At 39.8% G+C, this 23,069-nt stretch overlaps 1 protein-coding gene across 2 annotated transcripts in view; it reads left to right on the forward strand.

The window, feature by feature from the left end:
• Nucleotides 1-23,069, forward strand: part of LOC127643446 (kinesin-like protein KIF16B) — a 37,229-nt gene that overhangs the window by 8,160 nt on the left and 6,000 nt on the right. The window contains exons 11-26 of one of the 2 annotated variants that reach the window (XM_052126210.1): nucleotides 829-894; nucleotides 1,002-1,061; nucleotides 1,279-1,398; nucleotides 1,566-1,617; nucleotides 1,802-1,939; nucleotides 4,145-4,227; nucleotides 4,662-4,750; nucleotides 7,444-7,476; nucleotides 7,787-7,840; nucleotides 10,071-10,272; nucleotides 12,252-12,448; nucleotides 14,375-14,759; nucleotides 16,800-17,057; nucleotides 17,406-17,743; nucleotides 19,448-19,609; nucleotides 20,075-20,180. In XM_052126210.1, coding sequence (XP_051982170.1) covers nucleotides 829-894; nucleotides 1,002-1,061; nucleotides 1,279-1,398; nucleotides 1,566-1,617; nucleotides 1,802-1,939; nucleotides 4,145-4,227; nucleotides 4,662-4,750; nucleotides 7,444-7,476; nucleotides 7,787-7,840; nucleotides 10,071-10,272; nucleotides 12,252-12,448; nucleotides 14,375-14,759; nucleotides 16,800-17,057; nucleotides 17,406-17,743; nucleotides 19,448-19,609; nucleotides 20,075-20,180 — 2,343 coding nt within the window. The remainder of the gene's footprint in view (nucleotides 1-828; nucleotides 895-1,001; nucleotides 1,062-1,278; nucleotides 1,399-1,565; nucleotides 1,618-1,801; nucleotides 1,940-4,144; nucleotides 4,228-4,661; nucleotides 4,751-7,443; nucleotides 7,477-7,786; nucleotides 7,841-10,070; nucleotides 10,273-12,251; nucleotides 12,449-14,374; nucleotides 14,760-16,799; nucleotides 17,058-17,405; nucleotides 17,744-19,447; nucleotides 19,610-20,074; nucleotides 20,181-23,069) is intronic. The other variant, XM_052126211.1, reaches the window with a different exon arrangement.

Genomic DNA, 23,069 nt, shown 5'->3' on the forward strand with positions numbered 1-23,069 from the left:
AGGAAAGTCATTCTGTGAAATGTCATTACTAAAATCATATCTGCAAGCTATGCAAGACTGCAAGCAGTTTTTCGGTGCCACACCCTTTAATTTTGGGTATGCCACTGAAACAGGAAATCTTTAAAAACACCCTCAGAGCTGGGGCCTAGGTAGCTCAGCAAGTATTGATGCTGACTACCACCCCTAGAGTCACAATTTCGAATGTAGGGTGTGCTGAGTGACTCCTGCCAGGTCTCCTGAGCAACAAAATTGGCCCGGTTGCTATGGAGGGTAGAGTCACATGGGGTAACCTCCTTGTGGTCATGATTAGTGGTTCTCGCTCTCAGTGGGGCGCGTGGTAAGTTGTGCGTGGATCGTGGAGGGTAGCATGTGCCTCCACACGCGGAGTCTCAGCGGTGTCATGCACAACGAGCCACTTGATAAGATGCGCGGATTGACGTCTCAGAAGCACAGGCAACTGAGACTTGTCCTCCGCCACCCGGATTGAGGCGAGTAACCGCACCACCACGAGGACCTACTAAGTAGTGGGAATTGGGCATTCCAAATTTTAACAAAAGGGGATACATTTTTATTTTATTTTTTAAACACCCTCAGATTTAAAGTGTTAAACAATTATTACTAACAAGCCGTGCTAAAACTCAGATAATTGCACACTTCTGACACACTTTGTGTTATTGCACCAAGTTTGCTACATCGATTTGCAACAGTTTGGCTAATAAACTTTATTACTTGGCAGAAGAATTTCATATTCTGATAATAACTATAGGCCTTTAAGATCAATCCTTATTGCTTTATTTTAACATATTTACTATTATTTGTCTTTTTCAGATAGCACTGCTTGATTCTCCCACAGCATTAAGTATGGAGGAGGAACTGCATCAAAATGAAGCCAGGGTAACCTACCTTTCATACCTGTCATTGTCACATTGCAACAGACACACTGTCCTCTGTGTCATACTGTCTTTGGCAGTGTATGAAATGTGTGTGTTTCTCTCCGGCAGGTTTTAGAGCTAACCAAGGAATGGACGAACAAATGGAATGAAACCCAGAACATCCTGAAGGTTTGTCACAGTGACTATACAGATTTGTATTATGGAAATCCCTTACATTAATGAGGGTCAGATTACCAATCTTAAAATCCGATTTGAACTCCCTACTGTGTTGTTAATGAAGTTAACAGCCAACTGAATAAATTGTTATTTGCATTTGTCACAAGTGTTCATTTTGGATCCTGACCGTAAAACCTTAAGTGTGTGTTGTGTGTTTTTTGTTATATAGGAGGACACTCTGGCCCTGAGGAAGGAAGGAATCGGAGTGATTTTGGACTCAGAGCTTCCTCATCTCATTGGCATTGATGATGATCTGCTCAGCACTGGCATTATTCTCTATCATTTAAAGGTACTAAACATACATCAGGCAAAGATAACCATTAACAAAGAGATTATTCATTATTAATTGCATTTTTAACAATTTGACCTTAAAATGTAATCAAAGAACCAGTCTGTGTTCAGGATCGTTTTTAGATGTGTGATGAATAAATGCATTGTGTTTGTGTGTTTTTACAGGAGGGTAGGACATATGTTGGTCGGGAAGATGCCACTAATGAACAGGACATCAGTGAGTATACCAGTCTGATCTGCTTTCATTACTGGTCTTATTTGATCAGTTTTATCTGTTCAGTTCACTCACATTCATTTGCGTTTTATAATATGCTGTATTGTCTGAACAGTTATTTGTCAGAAACGGTAACCGCAGTCATAAAGCATGTGTAAATGCTCTTTCTCTCTATCTGTCTGAATAGTTCTTCATGGTCTGGGTCTGGAGAGTGAGCACTGTCAGATAGAGAATCAGAATGGAACGGTCACGCTGATTCCTCTGAATGATGCGCAGTGTTCAGTCAATGGAGTGCAAATCACAGAGCACTGCCAGCTCAACCAGGGTATAAATATAAACCTCTCTCAATTACTATACTCTTACAAAAATGTTTTAAACGTGTAAAATTTATACTAAATTGGTTTAGGGGTTTTAAAAAAAATCCCTGAACCAAGACCAAAATCCTCATCCTTGAACTATGACTTTTTGATCTGATCGAAATTACGGTTTTCATACAACAAACAATAAAAAATCGGACAAATTCAATAGACTTACATTGACAGATAGTTCAAATGGCCACTATTCAAACTCTATCAGTCAAAAATTCAAACATTATCTATTTATCTATCTGTCTGTCTGTCTGATTATCTGTCTGTCGTACTATCCATCGTTCTATCCACCCATCCATCCATTCATCCATCATTCTATCCATCTATTGTTCTATCCATTGTTCTATCATTCTATCCATCTATCGTTCTAACCATTGTTCTATCATTCTATCCATCTATCATTCTATCCATCTATTGTTCTATCCATTGTTCTATCATTCTATCCATCTATTGTTCTATCCATTGTTCTATCATTCTATCCATCTATCGTTCTATCATTCTATCATCTATTGTTTTATCCATTGTTCTATCATTCTATCCATTGTTCTATCATTCTATCCATCTATCGTTCCATCCATTGTTCTATCATTCTATCCATCTATCGTTCCATCCATTGTTCTATCATTCTATCCATCTATCGTTCCATCCATTGTTCTATCATTCTATCCATCTATCGTTCTAACCATTGTTCTATCATTCTATCCATCTATCGTTCCATCCATTGTTCTATCATTCTATCCATCTATCGTTCTAACCATTGTTCTATCATTCTATCCATCTATCGTTCCATCCATTGTTCTATCATTCTATCCATCTATCGTTCTAACCATTGTTCTATCATTCTATCCATCTATCGTTCCATCCATTGTTCTATCATTCTATCCATCTATCGTTCTAACCATTGTTCTATCATTCTATCCATCTATCGTTCTAACCATTGTTCTATCATTCTATCCATCTATTGTTCTATCCATTGTTCTATCATTCTATCCATCTATCGTTCTAACCATTGTTCTATCATTCTATCCATCTATCGTTCTATCCATTGTTCTATCGTTCTATCCATCTATCATTCTATCCATCCATTGTTCTATCATTCTATCCATCTATCCTTCTAACCATTGTTCTATCATTCTATCCATATATCATTCTATCCATTGTTCTATCATTCTATCCATATATCATTCTATCCATTGTTCTATCATTCTATCATCTATTGTTTTATCCATTGTTCTATCATTCTATCCATCTATCGTTCTATCCATTGTTCTATCATTCTATCCATCTATCGTTCCATCCATCATTCTATCCATCTATTTTTCTATTGTTCTATCCAATCTAACTATCATTCTATCCATCTATGGTCTATCCACCATTCTTGCTATCGTTCTATCTATCTGTCTGTATCTATCATTCTATCATTCTATCCACCTATCCATCCATTGTTCTATCCATCTATTGTTCTATCGTTTTATCCATCTATAGTTTTATCCATCGTTCTTTCTATTGTTCTATCTGTCTGTCTGTCTGTATCTGTCTATCATTCTATCTAACCTTCGATCAATCTGTTCCATCCATCCATACATCATTATATCGTTCAATCCATTGTTCTATCCATCTCTCCATTAATCGTTATATTGTGCAATCCATTGTTCTTTCATTTTATCCATCTATCATTCCTTCAATCATTCTATCATTGTATCTATACATCGTTCTGTCATTCTATCTATCCATCGTTCTATCGTTCTGCCTGTCCATCGCTCTATTCATCTATCCATCTTTCTATCATTTTATCATCTATGGTTCTATCTGTCTCTCATTCTATATATCCATCTTTCCATCGTTCTATCCACCATATTTATCCATCTATGGCTCTTTCCATGGTGCTCTATCTATCTGTCTGACTGTCTATAGTTCTGTCTGTCTATCATTCTATCTATCCATATTTCTATTGTTTTATTCATCTATCCATCATTCTATCCATTCTATTCATTGTATTGTTGTTTTATTCATATATGGTTCTATCCATGGTCCGGTTCTATCTATCTATCTCTCTCTCTCTCTGTCTGTCTTTCTATCCATCGTTCCATCCATTGCTCTATCTATCATTCTATATATCTGTCTGTATGTCTGTTTAACCATCGGTTTTCTGTTTATCTCAGGTGCTGTCATTCTCCTTGGCAGGACCAATATGTTCCGATTTAATCATCCTAAAGAGGCAGCTAAATTAAGAGAGAAGAGAAAAGTAAGAGATATTGATGCACAGATCTTGAAACTGCTGTGATGATGTGTTCCAATTTGTCAGTCACCTTTTTGTTGTATCAAATACGTACGCTGTTTTTTTGTCTCTAGGAATACAAAAGGGAATTTTTTGAAGAATCTTCACAGAGTTTTTGACAGTTCATAGTGACCATGTTTCTAAAGCACCAAAAAGAGCATTTTGCCATCAGTGGAGAGGCCATTTTTACAATGATTATTTTGTTCTCCTTTTTGAATCATTAAAGTCATGATCACTATGAACTCTCATTCTTTGAAAAAGAGCTGCTTGAAGATTCTTAAAAAAATATATATATATTTGTGTTCCATGCAGTAATATCAGTAAATGGGTTTGGTATTACATGATAAATGAGTAAACGTTTAATTTTTTGATTATTCCATGTGACTGCTTCTGTTCTCCAGAGTGGCATTCTGACCAGCCTGAGTTTATCCATGTCTGATCTGTCCAATTCCTGTGAAAACCTCTCCACAGTCATGCTGTATAACCCTGGGTAAGTCGCTATGTGTGTGTGATTAAGTGTGTGCAACAGCGTGAGTGATATCTTCCTCCCCACACCACTTCCACAGCCCTCATCCCTCTCTTCCTTCCCAGGATTCTCCTCTTCTCTCCTCTCTCCATCTTCCTCTCTCTTCATGCCCTCCGATGCCATTGCTGGTACTGCTGATGCCCAGTGCAATAAAACCGCTCGCAGAATACTCACAAACCCCCATCCTGACTTTAAACCCCGCTTGCCAGTGATCCTCTTTAAACCCTGCTTGCCAGTGATCCTCTCCTACCAAACTTAAACAATAGGGATGCATGACATATTGGTGGCCAAAACATTATCAACCAATGTAAATGTGGGATAAAGTATGTGATGAATTGGCTCATGCAACAGCTCAGAAGCCCTCTTTGGCAAATAGTATTTAAATTAGCATCCAAATTCGCTCAACCCTTTTCGTTAACTTCTAATAGTACATTTTTGGGCGTACTCCTCTTTGACATTAATCTTCTGAATGCAAAGTCCAACGAAATTTGGTGCACAAAGACACCAGGATATTCTTAGGAAGCACACTGAATTTTGTCAAATTTCGCCCAAAGTGGGCTCCAAAACTAAAAAAATTAACTAATAACTGCAAACATTTGGTTGAGCAAATCAACAGCCATCAAATTATAGCTGCCAATACTTTCAGTTGTGAATGGGCTGATCATCATGAAATGTGGTATATTCATACATGGTGTCTACCATATTTTAAGAATATATAACTATATTCTTAAAACATCTCACTATAGATGAAGTTACTGTACTGACAAACATACAGTTCTATTGACTCCCCAGAAAATAACTGCTTTCAATGGGCTAAAAATGACCAAAAAGTGCTTTTTGTGGACCTGTTTCCAATAGATTATTGGGGATTTGGGCTTTCCATCAGGATCGGTGGAACGGGGCAAAAAAATTCAAATTTTTCATGTGATCGATGTCATAGATATTTACTCCGCAGCTGCTGTTGTTATATACTTGGAGTGGCGGTGGTGGCGGCGTAGTGGGCTAAAGCACATAACTGGTAATCAGAAGGTTGCTGGTTCAATCCCCACAGCCACCACCATTGTGTCTTTGAGCACGGCACTTAACTCCAGGTTGCTCCGGGGGGGATTGTCCCTGTAATAAGTGCACTGTAAGTCGCTTTGGATAAAAGTGTCTGCCAAATGCATAAATGTAAATGTTATATTTGGACTATTGACAAGGCAATCGCACATTCTTTGATCACAAACATTAGAGTTACGATCAATTGATGATCTAAGGCCCCATTTCCACCTGGTATTTCGATGCGTCTTGGGTGATCCGATCACATGTGGTCTGGTGAGACCCATCGCTGTTTATACCTGGTCAGTTAAATGCGTCTCCTGTGACCACTTGTGTTCGGATTTGGAGGGGAAGGTCTCCGTTTGATGACGACATACATCAAACACTATATCAGTGCGTTTCTGAATGATAATAAAGTGCAACAAATTAAGTAAAGACAAAGAAAGGGCGAAAAGAAAGGGCGAAAAAAAATGGCTCGCTGTTTCTCCCAGATGTAGTTGAAATTGAATTTAAGCATGCAGAATTATCCGTTATTTACTGGATCACCTTTATTAAAGGAGCTTCAGGTGTTCGTGCTTGTCATCTGTGTTGATATCAGACACACTAAAGAAGATCCGTGAAGTTCTCGTGATTGTGTAGGTATAAACTTTTTTTTTATTTTTCAGATCGGACGGTTATTTCCTTTTAAAGCAGCTTGAAACTCTCAAACTTTATACTCTTGTATTAGCACAGCGGTTGATTGACAGGCAAGGGAGGCACTTCTCTGCTGTTAGGACTCGTACAGGATGGATTAGCGTTTACACCTCGTGTGATGTGGTCACATGCGTTTTTGACTACATTCGTATGCGGACCCTGTTTAGACCTGTATTTATGGCTGACCACTTGAAACCCATCTTAATACCAGGTGGAAACGGGGTCTTATACCACTATGGAAGATCTAGGGGGGTGAACTGGACCCTGTCTCCACCACCACATTGCATACTGCTTGTAAAAGCATACGTAAATAATGTAATACTTCTAAAATATGTCTTTGTATTTGTTTTGAATGCAGTAAATAATTTTTCAATCGAAACAGGCTGTTATTAAGTTTGAATATTGAATAAGTAAAATATATATACTGGCCAAGAAACTGTTATTCTACATCATTTGTTTAGAGCTTTCAAGCTACATGCACAAAACTTGGCACAGACCTTCAGACTGTTCTGACTTGGTGTGCCATGTGTTTTCTAACTGATCTGAATTACAATTTTTGCACAGTGGATGACTTATATTAAAGGAATGTTCAAACAGGCCAAGACTATTCAAACTCAAACTGTCAAAAGAAATGTGATTTTATTAAATTGCAAACAAAATATGTAAGCAAAGTTTAGAAAAAAAAAACGATCAGTGGCACAAGGGAATGGTGTTTGAAGAAAGATTTTTTTTTTTTTTTTGCAATTCCATATGGTGTCACTAAAGGCACAAAAATCACTAACTTTGAGCAAAATATAATTTATAAAATTGATTTAATGTAATGGTCACAAGCTAACATTTGAGACATACTTAGGATAAAAAGGAGTTCAAACTGAAGAGTCTGGATCTCTGGTAATGTCTCCTCTCTCTGCACTCTTTTATAACAGTCTCTTCACTGAAAAGGGACCCATCTTTCTCAGGTAGAACAAACACACAACTAGTGTTTACTGTCGTTTTTTGTTTTTTTTAGACAATTTTTGTGGGTTCGGTCTCTCCATTTCATGCTAGTGAAATGTTATTTGTCCCCTTGCATTTCATCATCATGACACTTTAGTTTGATGTGTTTACATTTGATTGCTTGTTTGTTATAAGGTTTGTATTCTGCTGCATGTGCTTATATTTGCAATGCATGCAGTGTGTGTGTGTGTGTGTGTGTGTGTGTGTGTGTGTGTGTGTGTGTGTGTGTGTGTGTTTTAAGGGTGGAAGCTGATTGTGTCTTGTGTGTTTCAGACTGGAGTTTGAGAGGCAACAAAGAGAAGAACTGGAAAAACTTGAAAATAAAAGGTTTGTCATGTGAATCAGACCACAAATTCAACAACCATTAATACATGCAAATACTACAATAAAACACTAATAAGATTTTTTTTAGCCCTTCCTTTAACAAGAAATAAGCTCAAAAAAGGTACAACTAATTCTATGACAAACATAACAGAAATGTAACTAAAAATTGTTTGTATTTTAACCTTGCGGTAATGCAAAATCTGGTTAATCCATTAATTTAAATTGGAAATGAAAGGTACATTATGTTATTGTGATTATTTTATCTTTTTGTTTTGAACTTGATTGAAGCAAACCCCCCAAAAATGGGATTTCATACATTTTACGAATGTTTAGCAAAAAAAAAAAAAAGTCTGGCATCTGTGCAAAAATAGAAAAGGGATACATTCAAAGTGCTTTTTTTGTACATATCTATACAGCTCTGGAAAAATTATCAGTGTCTCTTGATTTATGATTTATAGGTACAGTTGAAGTCAGAAGTTTACAGACACTTTAGCCAAATGCATTTAATCTCAGTTTTTCACAATTCCTTACATTTAATCCTAGAAAATATTCCCTGTCTTAGGTCAGTTAGGATCACTACTTTATTTGAAGAATGTGACATGCCAGAAGTATAACAGAGAGAATGATTTATTTCAGCTTGTATTTCTTTAATCACATTCCCAGTGGGTCAGAAGTTTACACATTGTGAAGGTTGCATATTGCCTTAAAATTGTTTAACTTGGTTCAAATGTTTTCTACAAGCTTCTCAGAATAAGTTGCTGTAATTTTGGCCCATTCCTTCAGACAGAGTCGGGTCAGGTTTGACAGTCTCCTTGCTCGCACATGCTTTTCCAGTTCTGCCCACAAACTTTCTATCAGATTGATGTCAGGGTTTTGTGATGGCCACTCCAATACCTTGACTTTGTTGTCCTTAAGCCATTTTGCCACAACTTCGGAGGTATGCTTGGGGTCATTGTCCATTTGGAAGACCCATTTGCGACCGGGCTTTAACTTCTTGGATGATGTCTTGAGACATTGCTTCAATATATCCACATAATTTTCCTTCCTTCATGATGTCATCTATTTTGTGAAGTGCACCAGTCCCTCCTGCAGCAAAGCACCCCACAACATGATGCTGCCACCCCCATGCTTCACGGTTGGGATTATGATCTTTAGCTTGCAAGCCTCACCCTTTTTCCTCCAAACATAATTTTTGTTTCATAAGACCTGAGGAAATTTCTTTGTCCCCATGTGCACTTGCAAACTGTAGTCTGTATTTTTATGGTGTTTTGGAGCAGTGGCTTCTGCCTTACGGAGCAGGCTTTCAGGTTATGTCGATATAGGACTTGTTTTACTGTGGATATAGATACTTATACCTGTTTCCTCCAGCATCTTCACAAGGTCCTTTGCTGTTGTTCTGGGATTGATTTGCGCTTTTCGCACTAAACTACGTTCATCTCTAGGAGACAGAATGTGTCTCCTTCCTGAGTGATTTGATGGCTGTGTGGTCACATGGTGTTTATACTTGCGTACTATTGTTTGTACAGATGAACGTGGTGCCTTCATGTGTTTGGAGATTGCTCTCAAGGATTCCACAATTATTGTTCTGAAGTCTTGGCTGATTTCTTTAGATTTTTGATCACTGAGTTTGAAGGTAGGCCTTAAAATACATCCACAGGTACACCTCCAATTATCCAATTAGCCTATCAGAAGCTAATTGTCTAAAGGCTTGACATCATTTTCGACAAAGCTGCTTAAAGGCACAGTAAACTTCTGACCCACTGGAATTGTTATATAGTCTAGAATTTGTCACCCAACAGGAATGTGAAAGACTGGTAGAGAGCATTCCAAGACGCATGAAAGCTGCGATTAAAAATCAGGGTTATTCCAACAAAAAGTTATTTATGAACACTTCTTAAAAAATTAATATGAGCTTGTCTTCTTTGCATTATTCAAGGTCTGAAAACACTACATCTATTTTGTTATTTTGACCAGTTGTCATTTTCAGTAAATAAATGCTCTAAATGACAATCTTTTTTACACACACACACCTGTGATCACACATTAGTTGAATTTTGTAATAATGCTTCAAATTGCGACATTGCTCTGCAACCGTAAACACCTAAATTTTAATCTAAACTATTTTACATTACACCAAGTAATAAATTCCTTCTCGTCTTGTTTCATGGGTATGTGACCTAACTGTTGACCCTATCCATTCACCTTCCTTCCCTTTGCTTTTCTGTTGATGTAGGCGTCTGATCAAAGAGATGGAGGAGAAGCAGAAGAGCGACAAGGTTGAGCTTGAGCGCATGCAACAGGAGGTGGAGTCTCAGAGAAAGGAGTCTGAGCAGGTGCAGCTGCAAATACGCAGACAGGAGGAGAGCCTGCGAAGACGCAGTCAGGACATCGAAAGCCGCCTCAGAGACTTGATTGCTGAGAAAGAGCGATTCCAGGTCAGACTGCTGATCAAACACTTGATCTTTATGGTTGTTGCTTTTAATAACATTATTAATATTGAATACAAATTTACATTTCATTGCTATAATGCAAAATAATTCTGGAATTGTTCTGGTATCTTCCTGCTCATAAAACTGTATCCCTGTTTACACCTGATATTAAAATGTGTTTTGGGCGATCCGATCTCAAGTGGACAAGCGTGACACATCACTGTTTACACCTGGTTGTAATATGCATCTAATTTGACCACTTGTGTTTTGAATTTTGAAGGAAGGCTCTCTGATGACATGCATCAATTATTACATTAGTGTATTATTCCATGATAAAGCGCAAAAATGTGACGTTTTTGAGCATGTTCGTTTATACGCCCTTTTAAATTTCACGAACGGGTGGTTGTATCCTTTCAAAGCCTCACATAACCGGCAAAGTTTAAAACACCTGTGTTACGGAGTGAAGTATGTGGTTCTTTGCTGCTGTTTAAAGGGTAAGCGTTTACACTATGCGCCCAATTGGATCACACTCATTTTCGACCACTTTCGACCACCTCCAAATGTGGTTGAAGTAAACAAATCTGAAAAAGTTTTGGACCTTGATTAATCTGTTTTTAGTGTGTTTTTAGATGCTTCTACTTATGCAAGCTCAATCTTGCACATTGTTGCACTCCGAAATGTGTCGGACCACGATTAGCATAGACTGTCTTGTTTTGATTTTTAGCGCTGGCACACATGTTTAATGAGAAAATACTCACTAAAAAATAATAATTTGTTGCGCTGATTTATTTAAAGTCGAAAACAATGAAAATATTTTTTTGCACAGCTGCGTGTTTTGCACACAATACATGAGGACGGCCAATTTCCCTTAGCTTCAAGGGAAGTCAGGGCCAAGAGACTTATGGGGCTGCTCACAAGTGTACCCACAGCGTTTCTGAGCCTGGTCACTGTGATGACCATTTACTTGAGTCATCATCCACATTTTTGATGGTATTTTTCCACAGAAGGTGACTGGTTACTTCCACTGTCAGAATTGTCCAGGGTCCGAGATGCCTGGTGCAATAAGGCCAGATTCTGTAGCTCCTGGGAAGATGGTGGCGCGATGGTCTGACAGTGGGCAGAGATCTGTGCAGGTGTTGAATTCTCTCCACAAAGACATCAGCATCATGTCAGAGCTCTCCTCCAACTCTTATTCGACAAAAGAGCTCTCCTCTGAGTTCTATCCTATGCATATCTCTCTTCCCTGTCCTCTATGGCAATGATGTCAGCCAATGTGACGTCAAAGCACTCCTCCTAGTTTTCTACGACAATGACATCAGTCAACGTCATGACAGAGCTCTCTTCCCACTCCTCATCAACAAGAGAGCTCTCCTCCCAGTTCTCTCTGACACCAAAGCTTTCCTCCCAATCCTCTTTGACAATCTCAGGGAATGTTAAGCCAAAGCTGTCTTTCCAGTCCTCTACAACAATGATGTCAGCCAACGTCATGTCATAGCACCCTTACCAGTCTTCTTTGACTTGAGGGCTCTCCTCCCAGTTCTCTCCAACATTAAATATCTCCTCCCAGTCCTCTAGAACAATAACGTCAGCCAACGTCACGTCAAAGCACTCTTACCAGTCGTCTTTGACTTGAGAGCTCTCCACCTAGTTTCTCCAACACCAAAAGCTCTCCTCACAGCCCTCTATGATGATGACATCAATCCACATCATGTCACAGCTCTCTTCCCAGTTCTCTCTGATGATGTCTTTTACTGTGGTTTTACGGTGTGTGTTTTTTTTGTTAATATTCTCTTTCTTCCAAAGAAGAAAGCCATATGAGTTTGAAACAACATGATGGGAAGAATAATAATATTTTCACCATACGTAGGATTTTCATTTTGGATAAACTATCACTTTAAGATGGTATTTGTGACAATTAATGACATCTTGACATTTGTTTGATGGGAGTATCATGGGCCTTAAGACAAACTGTCTGCTGTGTTCAGGAAGAGAGACACCGAGAACAAAACGAGCAGCAGAAACGGAGAAGACACCAGCAGCTGGAGGAGGAGGAGGTAAAGGAGGACCACGAGAAGACCCAATCCCAGCGTGAGCAAGCAGAACAAACAGAGCTCTTTCGTGAGCTGGAGCACCTCAAAAGAGAGAGAGAGAAGCAGACCGTTAAACTCCAGCTGGAACGAAGGTGAGAACGTCAATGATATGGCTGAAAAAGTTTTACTATGATGTGGGGTTGTTACAATACCAACATTTCACCAATTCCAATACCACAGCACACAATACCACAGCACTCTGCCACCCACATTGAGGGGAGTCACTACGCCACCATAAAGACTTATAGAGCATTGGGAATGGGGCACGCCAAATTGGGGAGAAAATCGGACAAAAATCCCCATCCAATTTTCTTTTAATAAACCAATAAAAATATATTAAATAAGAAAAGTGTTTTTTAATGTTGGTGTATCCAACAACAGTATCAAGTAGTTGTTGTCATTGTGAAATATATAGTATAATAAAAAGTATAATCTAAAAATCAGCAACACTACTTGGTTAAAAAGTATCCAACAATCACAAACAACAGGAAAATCGTGAAACTCAGAGTGAGAACCAAAAGTATTATACACTGAGCCAAAACATTATGACCACTCACAGGTGAAGTGAACTAACAATGCCACATGTTGAGGTCTGGGTAGATTAGATGGTAAACAAACAACCAGTTCTCATAATCAACATGTTGAATGCCGGAGAAACGGGCAGGAGTAAAGACCTGAGCGACTTTGACAGGGCCAAATTGTTATGGTTAGATGGCTGAGTCAGAGCATCTCTGAAACGGCAAGGCTTGTGGGGTGCTGCCGGTCAGCAATGGTGAGTACCTACTGACAGTGGTCTGAGGAGGGACAAACCACAAACTGGTGACAGGGTGTTGGGCACCAAGGCTCATCGATGCGTGACTGCAGCAAATGCTATCCTGTTTGGTCCGTACCGACAGAAGGTCTACTGTGGTGCAAGTCCCAGAAATTTGTAATGATGGTTACGGGAGGAATGTGTTTCAACACAGTGCTTTGCACCCTGCTGCGTTTGGGGCTGCATAGCCACAGACTGGTCAGAGTGCCCATGTTGTCCACTGTCGAAAGTGCCTACAATGGGCATGCGAACGTCCAAACTGGACCTTGGAGCAGTGGAAGAAGATCACCTGGTATGATCAGTCCCGTTTTCTTTTACATCGTGGATGGCCATGTAAGTGTGTGCCGTTTATCTGGGGAAGTGATGGCACCATGATGCACTGTGGGAAGACAACAAGATGGTGGAGGGAATGTGATGCTCTGGAAAATGTTCTGCTGGGAAACACTGGGTCTGGCCATTCATGTGGACATCAGTTTGACACGTGTCCCCTACCTAAACATCATTGCAGACCAGGTACACCCCTTCATGGCAATGGTATTCCCTGATGGCAGTGGCCTCTTTCAGCAGGATAATTCACCCTGCCGCACTACACACATTGTTCGGGAATGGTTTGAGGAACATGATGAAGAGTTGAAGTTTTGCCCTAGCCTCCAAATTTCCAAATCCAATTGAACATATGTGGGATGTCCTGGACCAACCTCTCAACTTACAGGACTTGAAGGATCTGCTGCTAATGTCTTTGTGCCAGATACCACAAGGGTCTTGTCGAGTCCATGACTTGGCAGGTCAGCACTGTTTTGGCGGCACGTGGAGGACCAACAGCATATTAGGGAGGTGGTCATAATGTTTTGGCTCATATGTGTATATATGCGCATTAAGATTTTGCTTTTGTTATTCTGAAATGCTGGACACATTCATCAACATTTTTGGTTAATGTTACTTCTAGAACTCAAAGTTCCCAGTGCGCTTTGTCTGCGTACTCTAAACCCCAATTAATTTGTTCCAAAAGAGCAGCAGTGGCTCTTTTTTCATTTCTATTGTGTGCCAATTGTGTGTGTTTTTTTTAAACACATGGGTTTGAAACGCTTCTTTATTCGCAGATATTTTACAATTTAGCTGATAATTAAATTAAATCAGTATCTTGGATGGAAACATGACTAGTGGTTTATTTTGAAAGCATATCAAAACAAACGTGTTTAATCTTCAGACGTCTGGAGGAGCGAGAAAAGGAGCAGCTGAGTCTGGTCGGGCGTCTTGAGGAGCAGCTGAGGGAGCGCAGTGAGGAAGCGGCCACCCTGCTGACGCCGGAGGCGGCGCGTCACCTGGAGGAGGAAAGACGGACACTCACTGAGCTTAGGGAGGAGCTACTCCGAGCAAAGGAGGCACGGATCGACGGTGAGGAGGAGGGAGGGGAGGAGGCGCGGAGGAGTGCACAGGCGCGGTACGAGCAGTTCAAGCAAGTGCAGGTGGAGGAGTTGGGTTTGCTGGAGGAGTCACTCCTGCAGCAGAAGGACAGACTGGAGCACGAGGTGACCAGTGAACGGATGTCACTTGGCCTGATGCTGCACACACACAAGGAAAATCAGAGTCAGGTACTGCAAAACACACTGAAACCAGAGGAAACAGACTTGTTACTATTATTCATTACAGTAGTAATAACAATATGTAAGTACAAGCAGCGCTCTTAAGCAATTACATGTAGTTTATTGGTATTACTCAGTAATTACCTATGTAATTATACAGTAACATGAATACTGTAAAATAAAGTGTGACCCTTTGATAATCAATCTTGTATTTAGGGTTGTTTTTGTTTCTGATTAGTCTGTAGCCCTTAAACACGGAAGAGAAATGACTCAAACCAAAATTGGTTCTTGCCTGACCAAACATGACACTTCCTGTCGCAAGATCATCATGTTTACTGGCTTTGTTAATTATTTAATACGATTTTAGAGTGAATAACGACTTAAATTATGGTCTGTGCTTCATGCGAAGTAATCACGAGTCGCATGGATTACCTTAATGACTCTTGTAGGTGCTTTAAGCATTAAAGTGTGTCACTATGTACTGCCATTGTTTTGAATTTAGCCAATAGGCGATTCAGAAAATGTTCTTCTTTAGTGTTTTAAATAAATAAGAAAGTCGTGCGTTTTGAACTAGAGGTCAACCGATAGTGGATTTTGCCGATACAGATAGCCGAGGTGGTGGAAAATGCCGATAACAGATTAATCGGCCGATAGTTTTTCTTTTATTACTATGATGGGCACATAGTGCCTCAATGTTCAGGTTGGATGGGGACAGCCGTTGGACAGCTATTTTTGGTCTCTCCAGAGATGTTCGATTGGGTTCAAGTCCAGGTCACTAAGGGACATTCACAGAGTTGTCCCTAAGCCACTCTTGCATTGTCTTGGCTGTGTGCTTGGGGTCATTGTCCTGTTGGAAGGTGAAACTTCTGCCCAGTCTGAAGTCCTGAGTGCTCTGGACCATTTTTCATTGAGGATATCTCTGTAGTTTGCTGCACTCAGCTTTCATTCAACCCTGACCAGTCCCCCACTCCCTGCCGCTGAAAAACACCCCCACAGCACCGTTGGGATGGTATTGTGCAGGTGATGTGCGGTGCCTGGTTTCCTCCAGACATGATGCTTGGAAGTAAGGCCAAACAGTTCAATCTTCATTTCATCAGACCAGAGAATCTTGTTTCTCGCAGTCAGAGTCCTTTAGGAGCTTTTTAGGAGAGGCTTCCGTCAGGCCACTCTGCCATAAAGCCAAGATTGGTGGAGTGTTGCAGTGATGGTTGTCCTTCTGAATGTTTCTTCCATCTCCACACATGATCTCTGGAGCTTAACCAGAGTGACCATCGGGTTCTTGGTTACCTCTCTTACCAAGGCTCTTCTCCCCCGATTGCTCAGTTTGGCCAGGTGGCCAGCTCTAGGAAGAGTCCTAGTTGTTCTAAACTTCCATTTTGTAAGAATTATGTGCTCTTGGGAACATTAAGTGCAGCCGAATTTTGTTTGTAGGCCTTCCCAGATCTGTGCCTCGACACAATCCTGTCTCTTAGCTCTGCAGGCAGTTCCTTTGACCTCACCTTCCAAATCATGTCCAATTAATAAAGTTTGCCACATGTTGACTACAATCAAATTGTAGAATAATTATTTGTCTTTCACTGCAGCATTTTGCAGTTTAATTATGTAATTGGCCAAATAGTAAACATTTTTAAATCATTACGATATTGCTTAATTTCATATTGTCAAAAAATCCTAGCGATTATATTGTTAATATTCTATATATTGCCCAGTCCTACCCATGCAGTGTCAGTGTTTGTATTTATGTCACCTCTAGAGGTTGCTGTTAAACTGTAGAACCAAGATGTTCTAACTGTACGATCAGGAACATGAGAAATAAAAAAATGAAAACTATTGGAACAGATTTTTACCGATCGTTCCAAAAAAGCAACTCTCAGCACCGATTATTCAGTAAAAGCTCTATTTGGAGCGACATGAGAGTGAATTAATGATTGGAGAGATTTTATGTTTGAATACTTTTCTCAACCAATCGGTTGACCTACTGTAATTACATATCCCAGTCTTCCTCTCTCATTACTCTTTCTTTCACTCCTCTTCTCCTCATCCCTATAGGTTCATGAAATGGAGCATGGCGTGCAGGATGTGTCGTCTCTCAGTCAGGAGGAAGTGCTGATCCAGCAGGCAGAACACAGGCTCCAGTTTAAAGAGAGACAGCTCCTCTCTCTCTGTGAAAAACAACTGCCCGCCGTCTGTGAGGAGCGCCAAAGAGCCAGTGAACTGCTGGAGAGAGTGAAAGGAGGAAGAGAGTCTCCTGGGACAGACAGGAGTCCGGAGGAAATGGACAAAGAGCTGGATGAGATGCTGTATCAGGTAAAACTCAAGAAATTCAGGTTCTGGATTCAAGGTGGGTTTTTTCTCAAATGCCAAGCCTACAGACGGCCCATAGTCTATATTGCAAGATCTGGCTAGAATCACCCAATTTGATTGGCTGGCGCTGTGCCATTTCCATATGTGAAGTCGTGTTTTTAAGGTTTCTTGTTAAGGATTAGTCACAGGGTTGGCCAAAGATAAGATTTTGTCAAAATGTCAATGTTTTTTTTTTCTTCCTTTGCTTTGGAAGGATCTGTTAGAAGGGAGCAAACTTAATATGCACGAGCAGAACCGCTTTGTTTTTGTTATATCGGTGAAATCAGAATCCCGTTCTCTCTTGTTCTGCAGGTAGAGAAAGAGCTGGAGGAGAAGGAGGAGCGTTTGTCTCAGTACAGCGTCAGCGCCGAGCAGTTGCAGCAGCTGCAGCAGTCGTACGAGTTCACGGCGAACGTGGCCCGTCAGGAGGAGAAGGTTCGCAAGAAGGAAAAGGAGATCCTGGAGTGGCGGGAGAAGCAGCAGCGGGAGGCGCTGGAGCAGGCGGTCACTCGCTTGGAGAGGAGACACTCGGCGCTTCGCAGGAGCCTCAGTCTGGAGCCCGATGCCGAGAAGCCACGCAGGAGGTCACAGTCTGCACGTGGCCAAAGCACTTTCAGATCGACTGGAACTCAAGACCTTGACCAGGAGAGGTGTGCTGTTTGCTAGTGTTGCTTTTCACTTGATGAGTGCAGATTCTGTTGTTTTCTGTTGAAACAGGAAGTTGGGGTGGGACATGTCAAAGAGCTAGTCTTTTACAGAAAGACTGTAAATTTGCTAAAACTATATACTGTGGCAAGAAAAAGTATGTGAACCCATTGGAATTTTTTGTTGTTGCGATAATTGGTCATAAAATGTGATATCTTCAGTCACAGTTATAGACAAACAATAATGTGATTAAGCTAAAAACACACAAACAATTATAAACTTTCATGTCTTTATTGAACACACCCCATTAAACAACCACCGTGCTATGGAAAAAGTAAGTGAACCCTTGGATTTAATAACTGGTCGAACCTCCTTTGGCACCAATAACCTCTACCAAGTGTTTCTGGTAGTTGCGTATTAGACCTGCACAACGTTCAGAAGGAATTTTGGACCATTCTTACAGAACTGCTTCAGCTCAGCCATATTCTTAGGATGTCTGGTGTGACCGGCTCTCTTGAGGTCATTCCACATCTCTATTGGGTTAAAGCCTGGGCTCTGACTGGGTCACTCCAAAAGGTGGATTTTCTTTTTTTGAAGCCATTCTGTTGTGGATTTAATTTGATGTTTAGGGTCATTGTCCTGCTGCATCACCAATCTTCTACTGAGCTTCAGCTGGTGCACAGCCACCCTGACAAAAAATGTTTTTGATGATGGCAAGCGGTCCAGGTCCTGAAGCAGCAAAGTAGCCCCAAATCTTCCTCCACCTTACTTCACCGTTGGGATGATATTTTCATGTTTGTATGCGGTAAACTTTTTACACCATATGTAGTGCTGTGCATACTGCAGGCAAGCAGCAATGTATTTGTTGGAAAGCAGCGGCTTTCTTCGTGTTGTCCTACCATGGACATTATGCCTGTATAATGTTTTCTGTATAGTAGACTCATGAACAGAGATGTTAACCAGTTCCAATGATTCTTCAAGTCTTTATCTGTCACTCTAGGGTTCTGTTTTACCTCATTGAGCATTCTGCGGTGCCCTTTGAGTCATCTTGGCTGGACGGCCACTTCTAGAGAGAGTACCTATAGTACTAAATTGCCTCCATTTATAGACAGTTTGTCTAACTCTGGACAGATGACAATCTAGACTCTTCTAGATAACTTTGTAACCCTTTCCAGCTTTATGCAAGCAAAAATTCTTCTGAAATCTCTTTTATTACGAGGCATGGCCCATGTTAGCAGATGCTTCTTTTGAATAGCAAGCTCAAAACGCTTGAGTGCTTTTTAAAAGTCAAAGTAGCTCTAACCCTCACCTCCAATCTAGTTTCATTAATTGGATGCCATGTTTGCAAACTCCTGACTCCTGTCTTTTGCCTAGGGGTTCACTTACTTTTTCCACAGCACTGCGAATGTTTAATGGGATGCGTTCAATAAAAACATGAAAGATTATAATTGTGCGTTTATAGATTATGTGTCCTTTGTCTGTACTTGTGACTTTGATGTAAAGTAGATGAGAGTGTTAATGCAGAAAATCGGCTAATTTCAAAGGGTTCAAATACTTTTTCTTGCCACTGTAGATGAACTCAAAGCTAATAGACATGGACTAAATGCCATAATACAAACTATTGATTTCTTTTTTTGTGGTCTCTTTATTCAATTTATCATGTTATTTTTGCAATTTGTATCATTATGGTTTGTTCCGGATGTTCTCAGGATGGAGAGAGAGATCGCTCAGCTTAAGCAGAGAATCAGTGAGAGTGAAGGAGGAAGTGGGCGGAGTCTAAGTGTGAGTGCTGAAGAAAAGAACAACGTGAACCAATCACCGATCAGCCCCATACAGACCCTCCCCACTGTACTGTCTATAAGAGATGAGAGGTACACAGATGGAAACTAACTTTTCAAATGACTGCATAATGATCTCATACAAGCAACATTTAAAAAAAATATAAAAAATGTATGGAAGGTTCACACAAAAATTCACATTTTATCATCAGTCACTCACCCTCATGTTGTTCCAACCCTGTATTTATTGTACTCTTCACCTTCGCTGTTGCTCTCAAGTATATTCAGACTCATTGCACTGCGATGGATGCCCTCAATGACGTCAAATCTGACCCAAAGCAGCTTTCCTCGCTGAAGATATGAATGAGATTTCAGAGCTTTGGGGCAGGGGAAGATTTTTCATTGTATAGAAAATAGCCCTTTAGACCTTCTGTGTTTGTATTTCAAGAAATCAAATAATACTGGGTCATAATGAGGTCTGGATGGTTAAATGATGACTGAATTTGAATTAATTTTTATTTTGAGTGACTTTCTTTAACTCTCTTCTGTCTCCTTCAGGATACACGCATATATTGAAGAGGAGGTGCAGCGGAGACTGCAGAAACTGAACCTGCTGAACAGAGAGAATAACAACACACTCTCTCTGTCCTCAGACTCATTACAGGTACTGGATGTAACTACAATTACAACACGACTGAACTACAGACAGCATGAAATCAAAACTGACCTGTATTTGCAGTTGCTAGGGCAGTGGTGGCTCAGCGGTTAAGGCTCTGGGTTACTGACCAGAAGGTCGGGGGTTCAAGCCCCAACACCACCAAGACACCACTGTTGGGCCCTTGAGCAAGGCCCTTAAACCTATCTGCTCCAGGGGCGCCGTATCATGGCTGACCCTGCACTCTGACCCCAGCTTAGCTGGGATATGTGAAAAATAAATAATTTCACCATGTATATGCAAAAATGTATGTATAATGTGTGACAATTGATCAATTAAATTAAATTATTAAATTCATGTAACGTCCTCCTTTATCAAAATGAGAAACTCTCCACTTCTGAAACAACGTTTCTTTTCTGCAGACATAACCTAGAAAAATAATTAGCGATAATATGATCTAATATGCAACTATCCAATTATACACTGCAGGATAAAATCCCCACCAAGAACTGGACAATATACAGTACATGGCTGTAAAATCTCAATATTGTTCATTCTTTAGTCAATTTTTTATATATTGCTTAGTATGTGTTTGCTCTGAGATGGGTTTAAAGGGGGATTTTTGTTAAATGCATGTAAAATATTCTATGTATTTAGAGATTTGCATTAATATGTACCAATATACAGTAACTATGCATAATAATAAACAGCATTAGGGCTGGGCAATATAGATTTTCTGATGCATCGTGATCTTCATTTGAACGATCTCAATATTGATTCTTAAATCTCAAGATCGATCTTTCACTCTGTGCTATGCAACTAAAAATGTCTGTGATTAGCCACTGGTGGTAAATGTTCAGATTTCACTCTCTAGAAATTGAGTAGTATATAGTAAAGTTATTAGCACCGAGATATTTCACTGCGTGTTGAGTGTAAAAGTTTGGTTGCTAATGTCTCTTTTAATACGCTTTCTGTTTTTTACAGTCAGTTGGTAAAAAATAAATAAAAAAGAAACATTTAATTCTACTCACACATGGATGCACTAAAGTAAGCACACACATACACACACACACACACACACACACACACACACACACACTCTCATTATATGCGCTTACTGGCTGATGCTGCTAGTCTTAAAGAGACAGTACCAATTAAGCACTTGCTGTACATATCAAGGTAAATATTTATAAATACTACAAATGATGCTAGTAAACAGTAAAAATGTAACAAAGATAAACGTTCAACATAATATTTGCAATTTCAAGACATTAATTAATGGAATAGACTGAATTTAAAAAATTGTCAAAAGCTAAAATGTCACCAATTTGATCAAATATAATTAGTCAAATTTATATTTTCAAATCGTAGCTAGAAAGGTTACCTAGAAGGTTCCTTTATAATTAAGAGCATTAGCTGAGAGAGAATTTATTTTATATGTAAGCAAAATGGACATTATAACAGATATTGAATCGAGATCGGAAATGGTAAATGGTCTGCACTTATATAGCGCTTTTTTAACCTTTAGCAGGATTCAAAGTGCTTTTCACTGCGTCTCATTCACCCATTAACACATCAATGATGGCAGAGTTGCCATGCTAAGTGCTAGCCTGCCATTGGGAGCAACTTGGGGTTCAGTGTCTTGCCCAAGGACACTTCGGCATGTGGAGTCATGTGGGCCGGGAATTGAACCACCAACCCTGCGATTAGTGGCTGACCCGCTCTACCTCCTGAACCACTGCCGACCGAAATTAAATGAATCTAAAGCCTGTGAAGTTAATCGAGTCAGAAATCTGTATCAATACCCAGCCCTAAACGGCAATATGTACCTATTTATATATTCACTAAAATATTTTAATACATGAAAAAGTCACGCTTTCTTCCATGAACACTTTTGAGTCATGACACAAATGAATCATTAAACCACCTCATTGAAACAGACAATTTGAAATAAATCAAGCTTATCAACTCGATCAGCATTTAAATGAGGGTTACATCAGACAAACTATTAAAATATCAGTCTTTAAACATATAAATATAAATAAGGGCGGGATAATTTAATTCGTTAATTCCTCTGAATAATAGTTAAAATAATTAACACAATTAATACAGTAATTGATTTGTTTTTTACTTTCTAAAACTTTGAATGTTTTCCCCCTCTTCCTGTGACTAAAATTGGCATATATAAACTTCCAGACAGTACGCTCGACTCGACTGCACATCCTAGCATAGAAACTGATTGTATGGAGCAGTGCACGCTTATTCATTACGCGCAAATTTAGGACACAGGAGCGCATTTACTGGAAAACGACTGCCCAACTTTTGATTGCAGCATGTCCAATGATTTTATGGCATGTACACCAATCAGCCACAACATTTAAACCACCTGCCTGAGTGTTTAATTCAGTAATTTATTTAAATGTTGCCTCGAGCATATGGCTGAACCCAAAATGATGTATTAATAAGTCCCCTTTCTGCTGGTCAGAGTGGATTGTGAGGGAGGTTAATATGCTCGGTGACCTATATGAGAGTGTTGAGATCCTTTGAAAATTTGGTTCAACATTTTGTGATTCCCAGATCTCAGTTCTTTAGGTATTTACAGCTGCGCCATCTGTTCTGTACTATATGTATAGATAGTCTGGAAGTGGTGATTCCTGCTATTGGAAAAGGTCATGAGGCATCAGTGTATTACTTCCTGCTAATTCAGAGTCTGGGGGACGGAGCTTTAACTTCAACCAAGAGATTATGGGAGAAAGATTTAAACTTGGTATAGGAGGAGTTAGAGTGGGCTAGGATTCTAAAAAATGTCAAGTCTGTATCTAGAGATGCAAGGGTGCATCTTATGCAATTTAAGATTTTACATAGAATCTATTGGACCACCTCTAGATTGTATAATCT

The sequence above is a fragment of the Xyrauchen texanus genome, chromosome 5 (assembly GCF_025860055.1).
Source record: "Xyrauchen texanus isolate HMW12.3.18 chromosome 5, RBS_HiC_50CHRs, whole genome shotgun sequence".
Taxonomy (NCBI): domain Eukaryota; kingdom Metazoa; phylum Chordata; class Actinopteri; order Cypriniformes; family Catostomidae; genus Xyrauchen; species Xyrauchen texanus.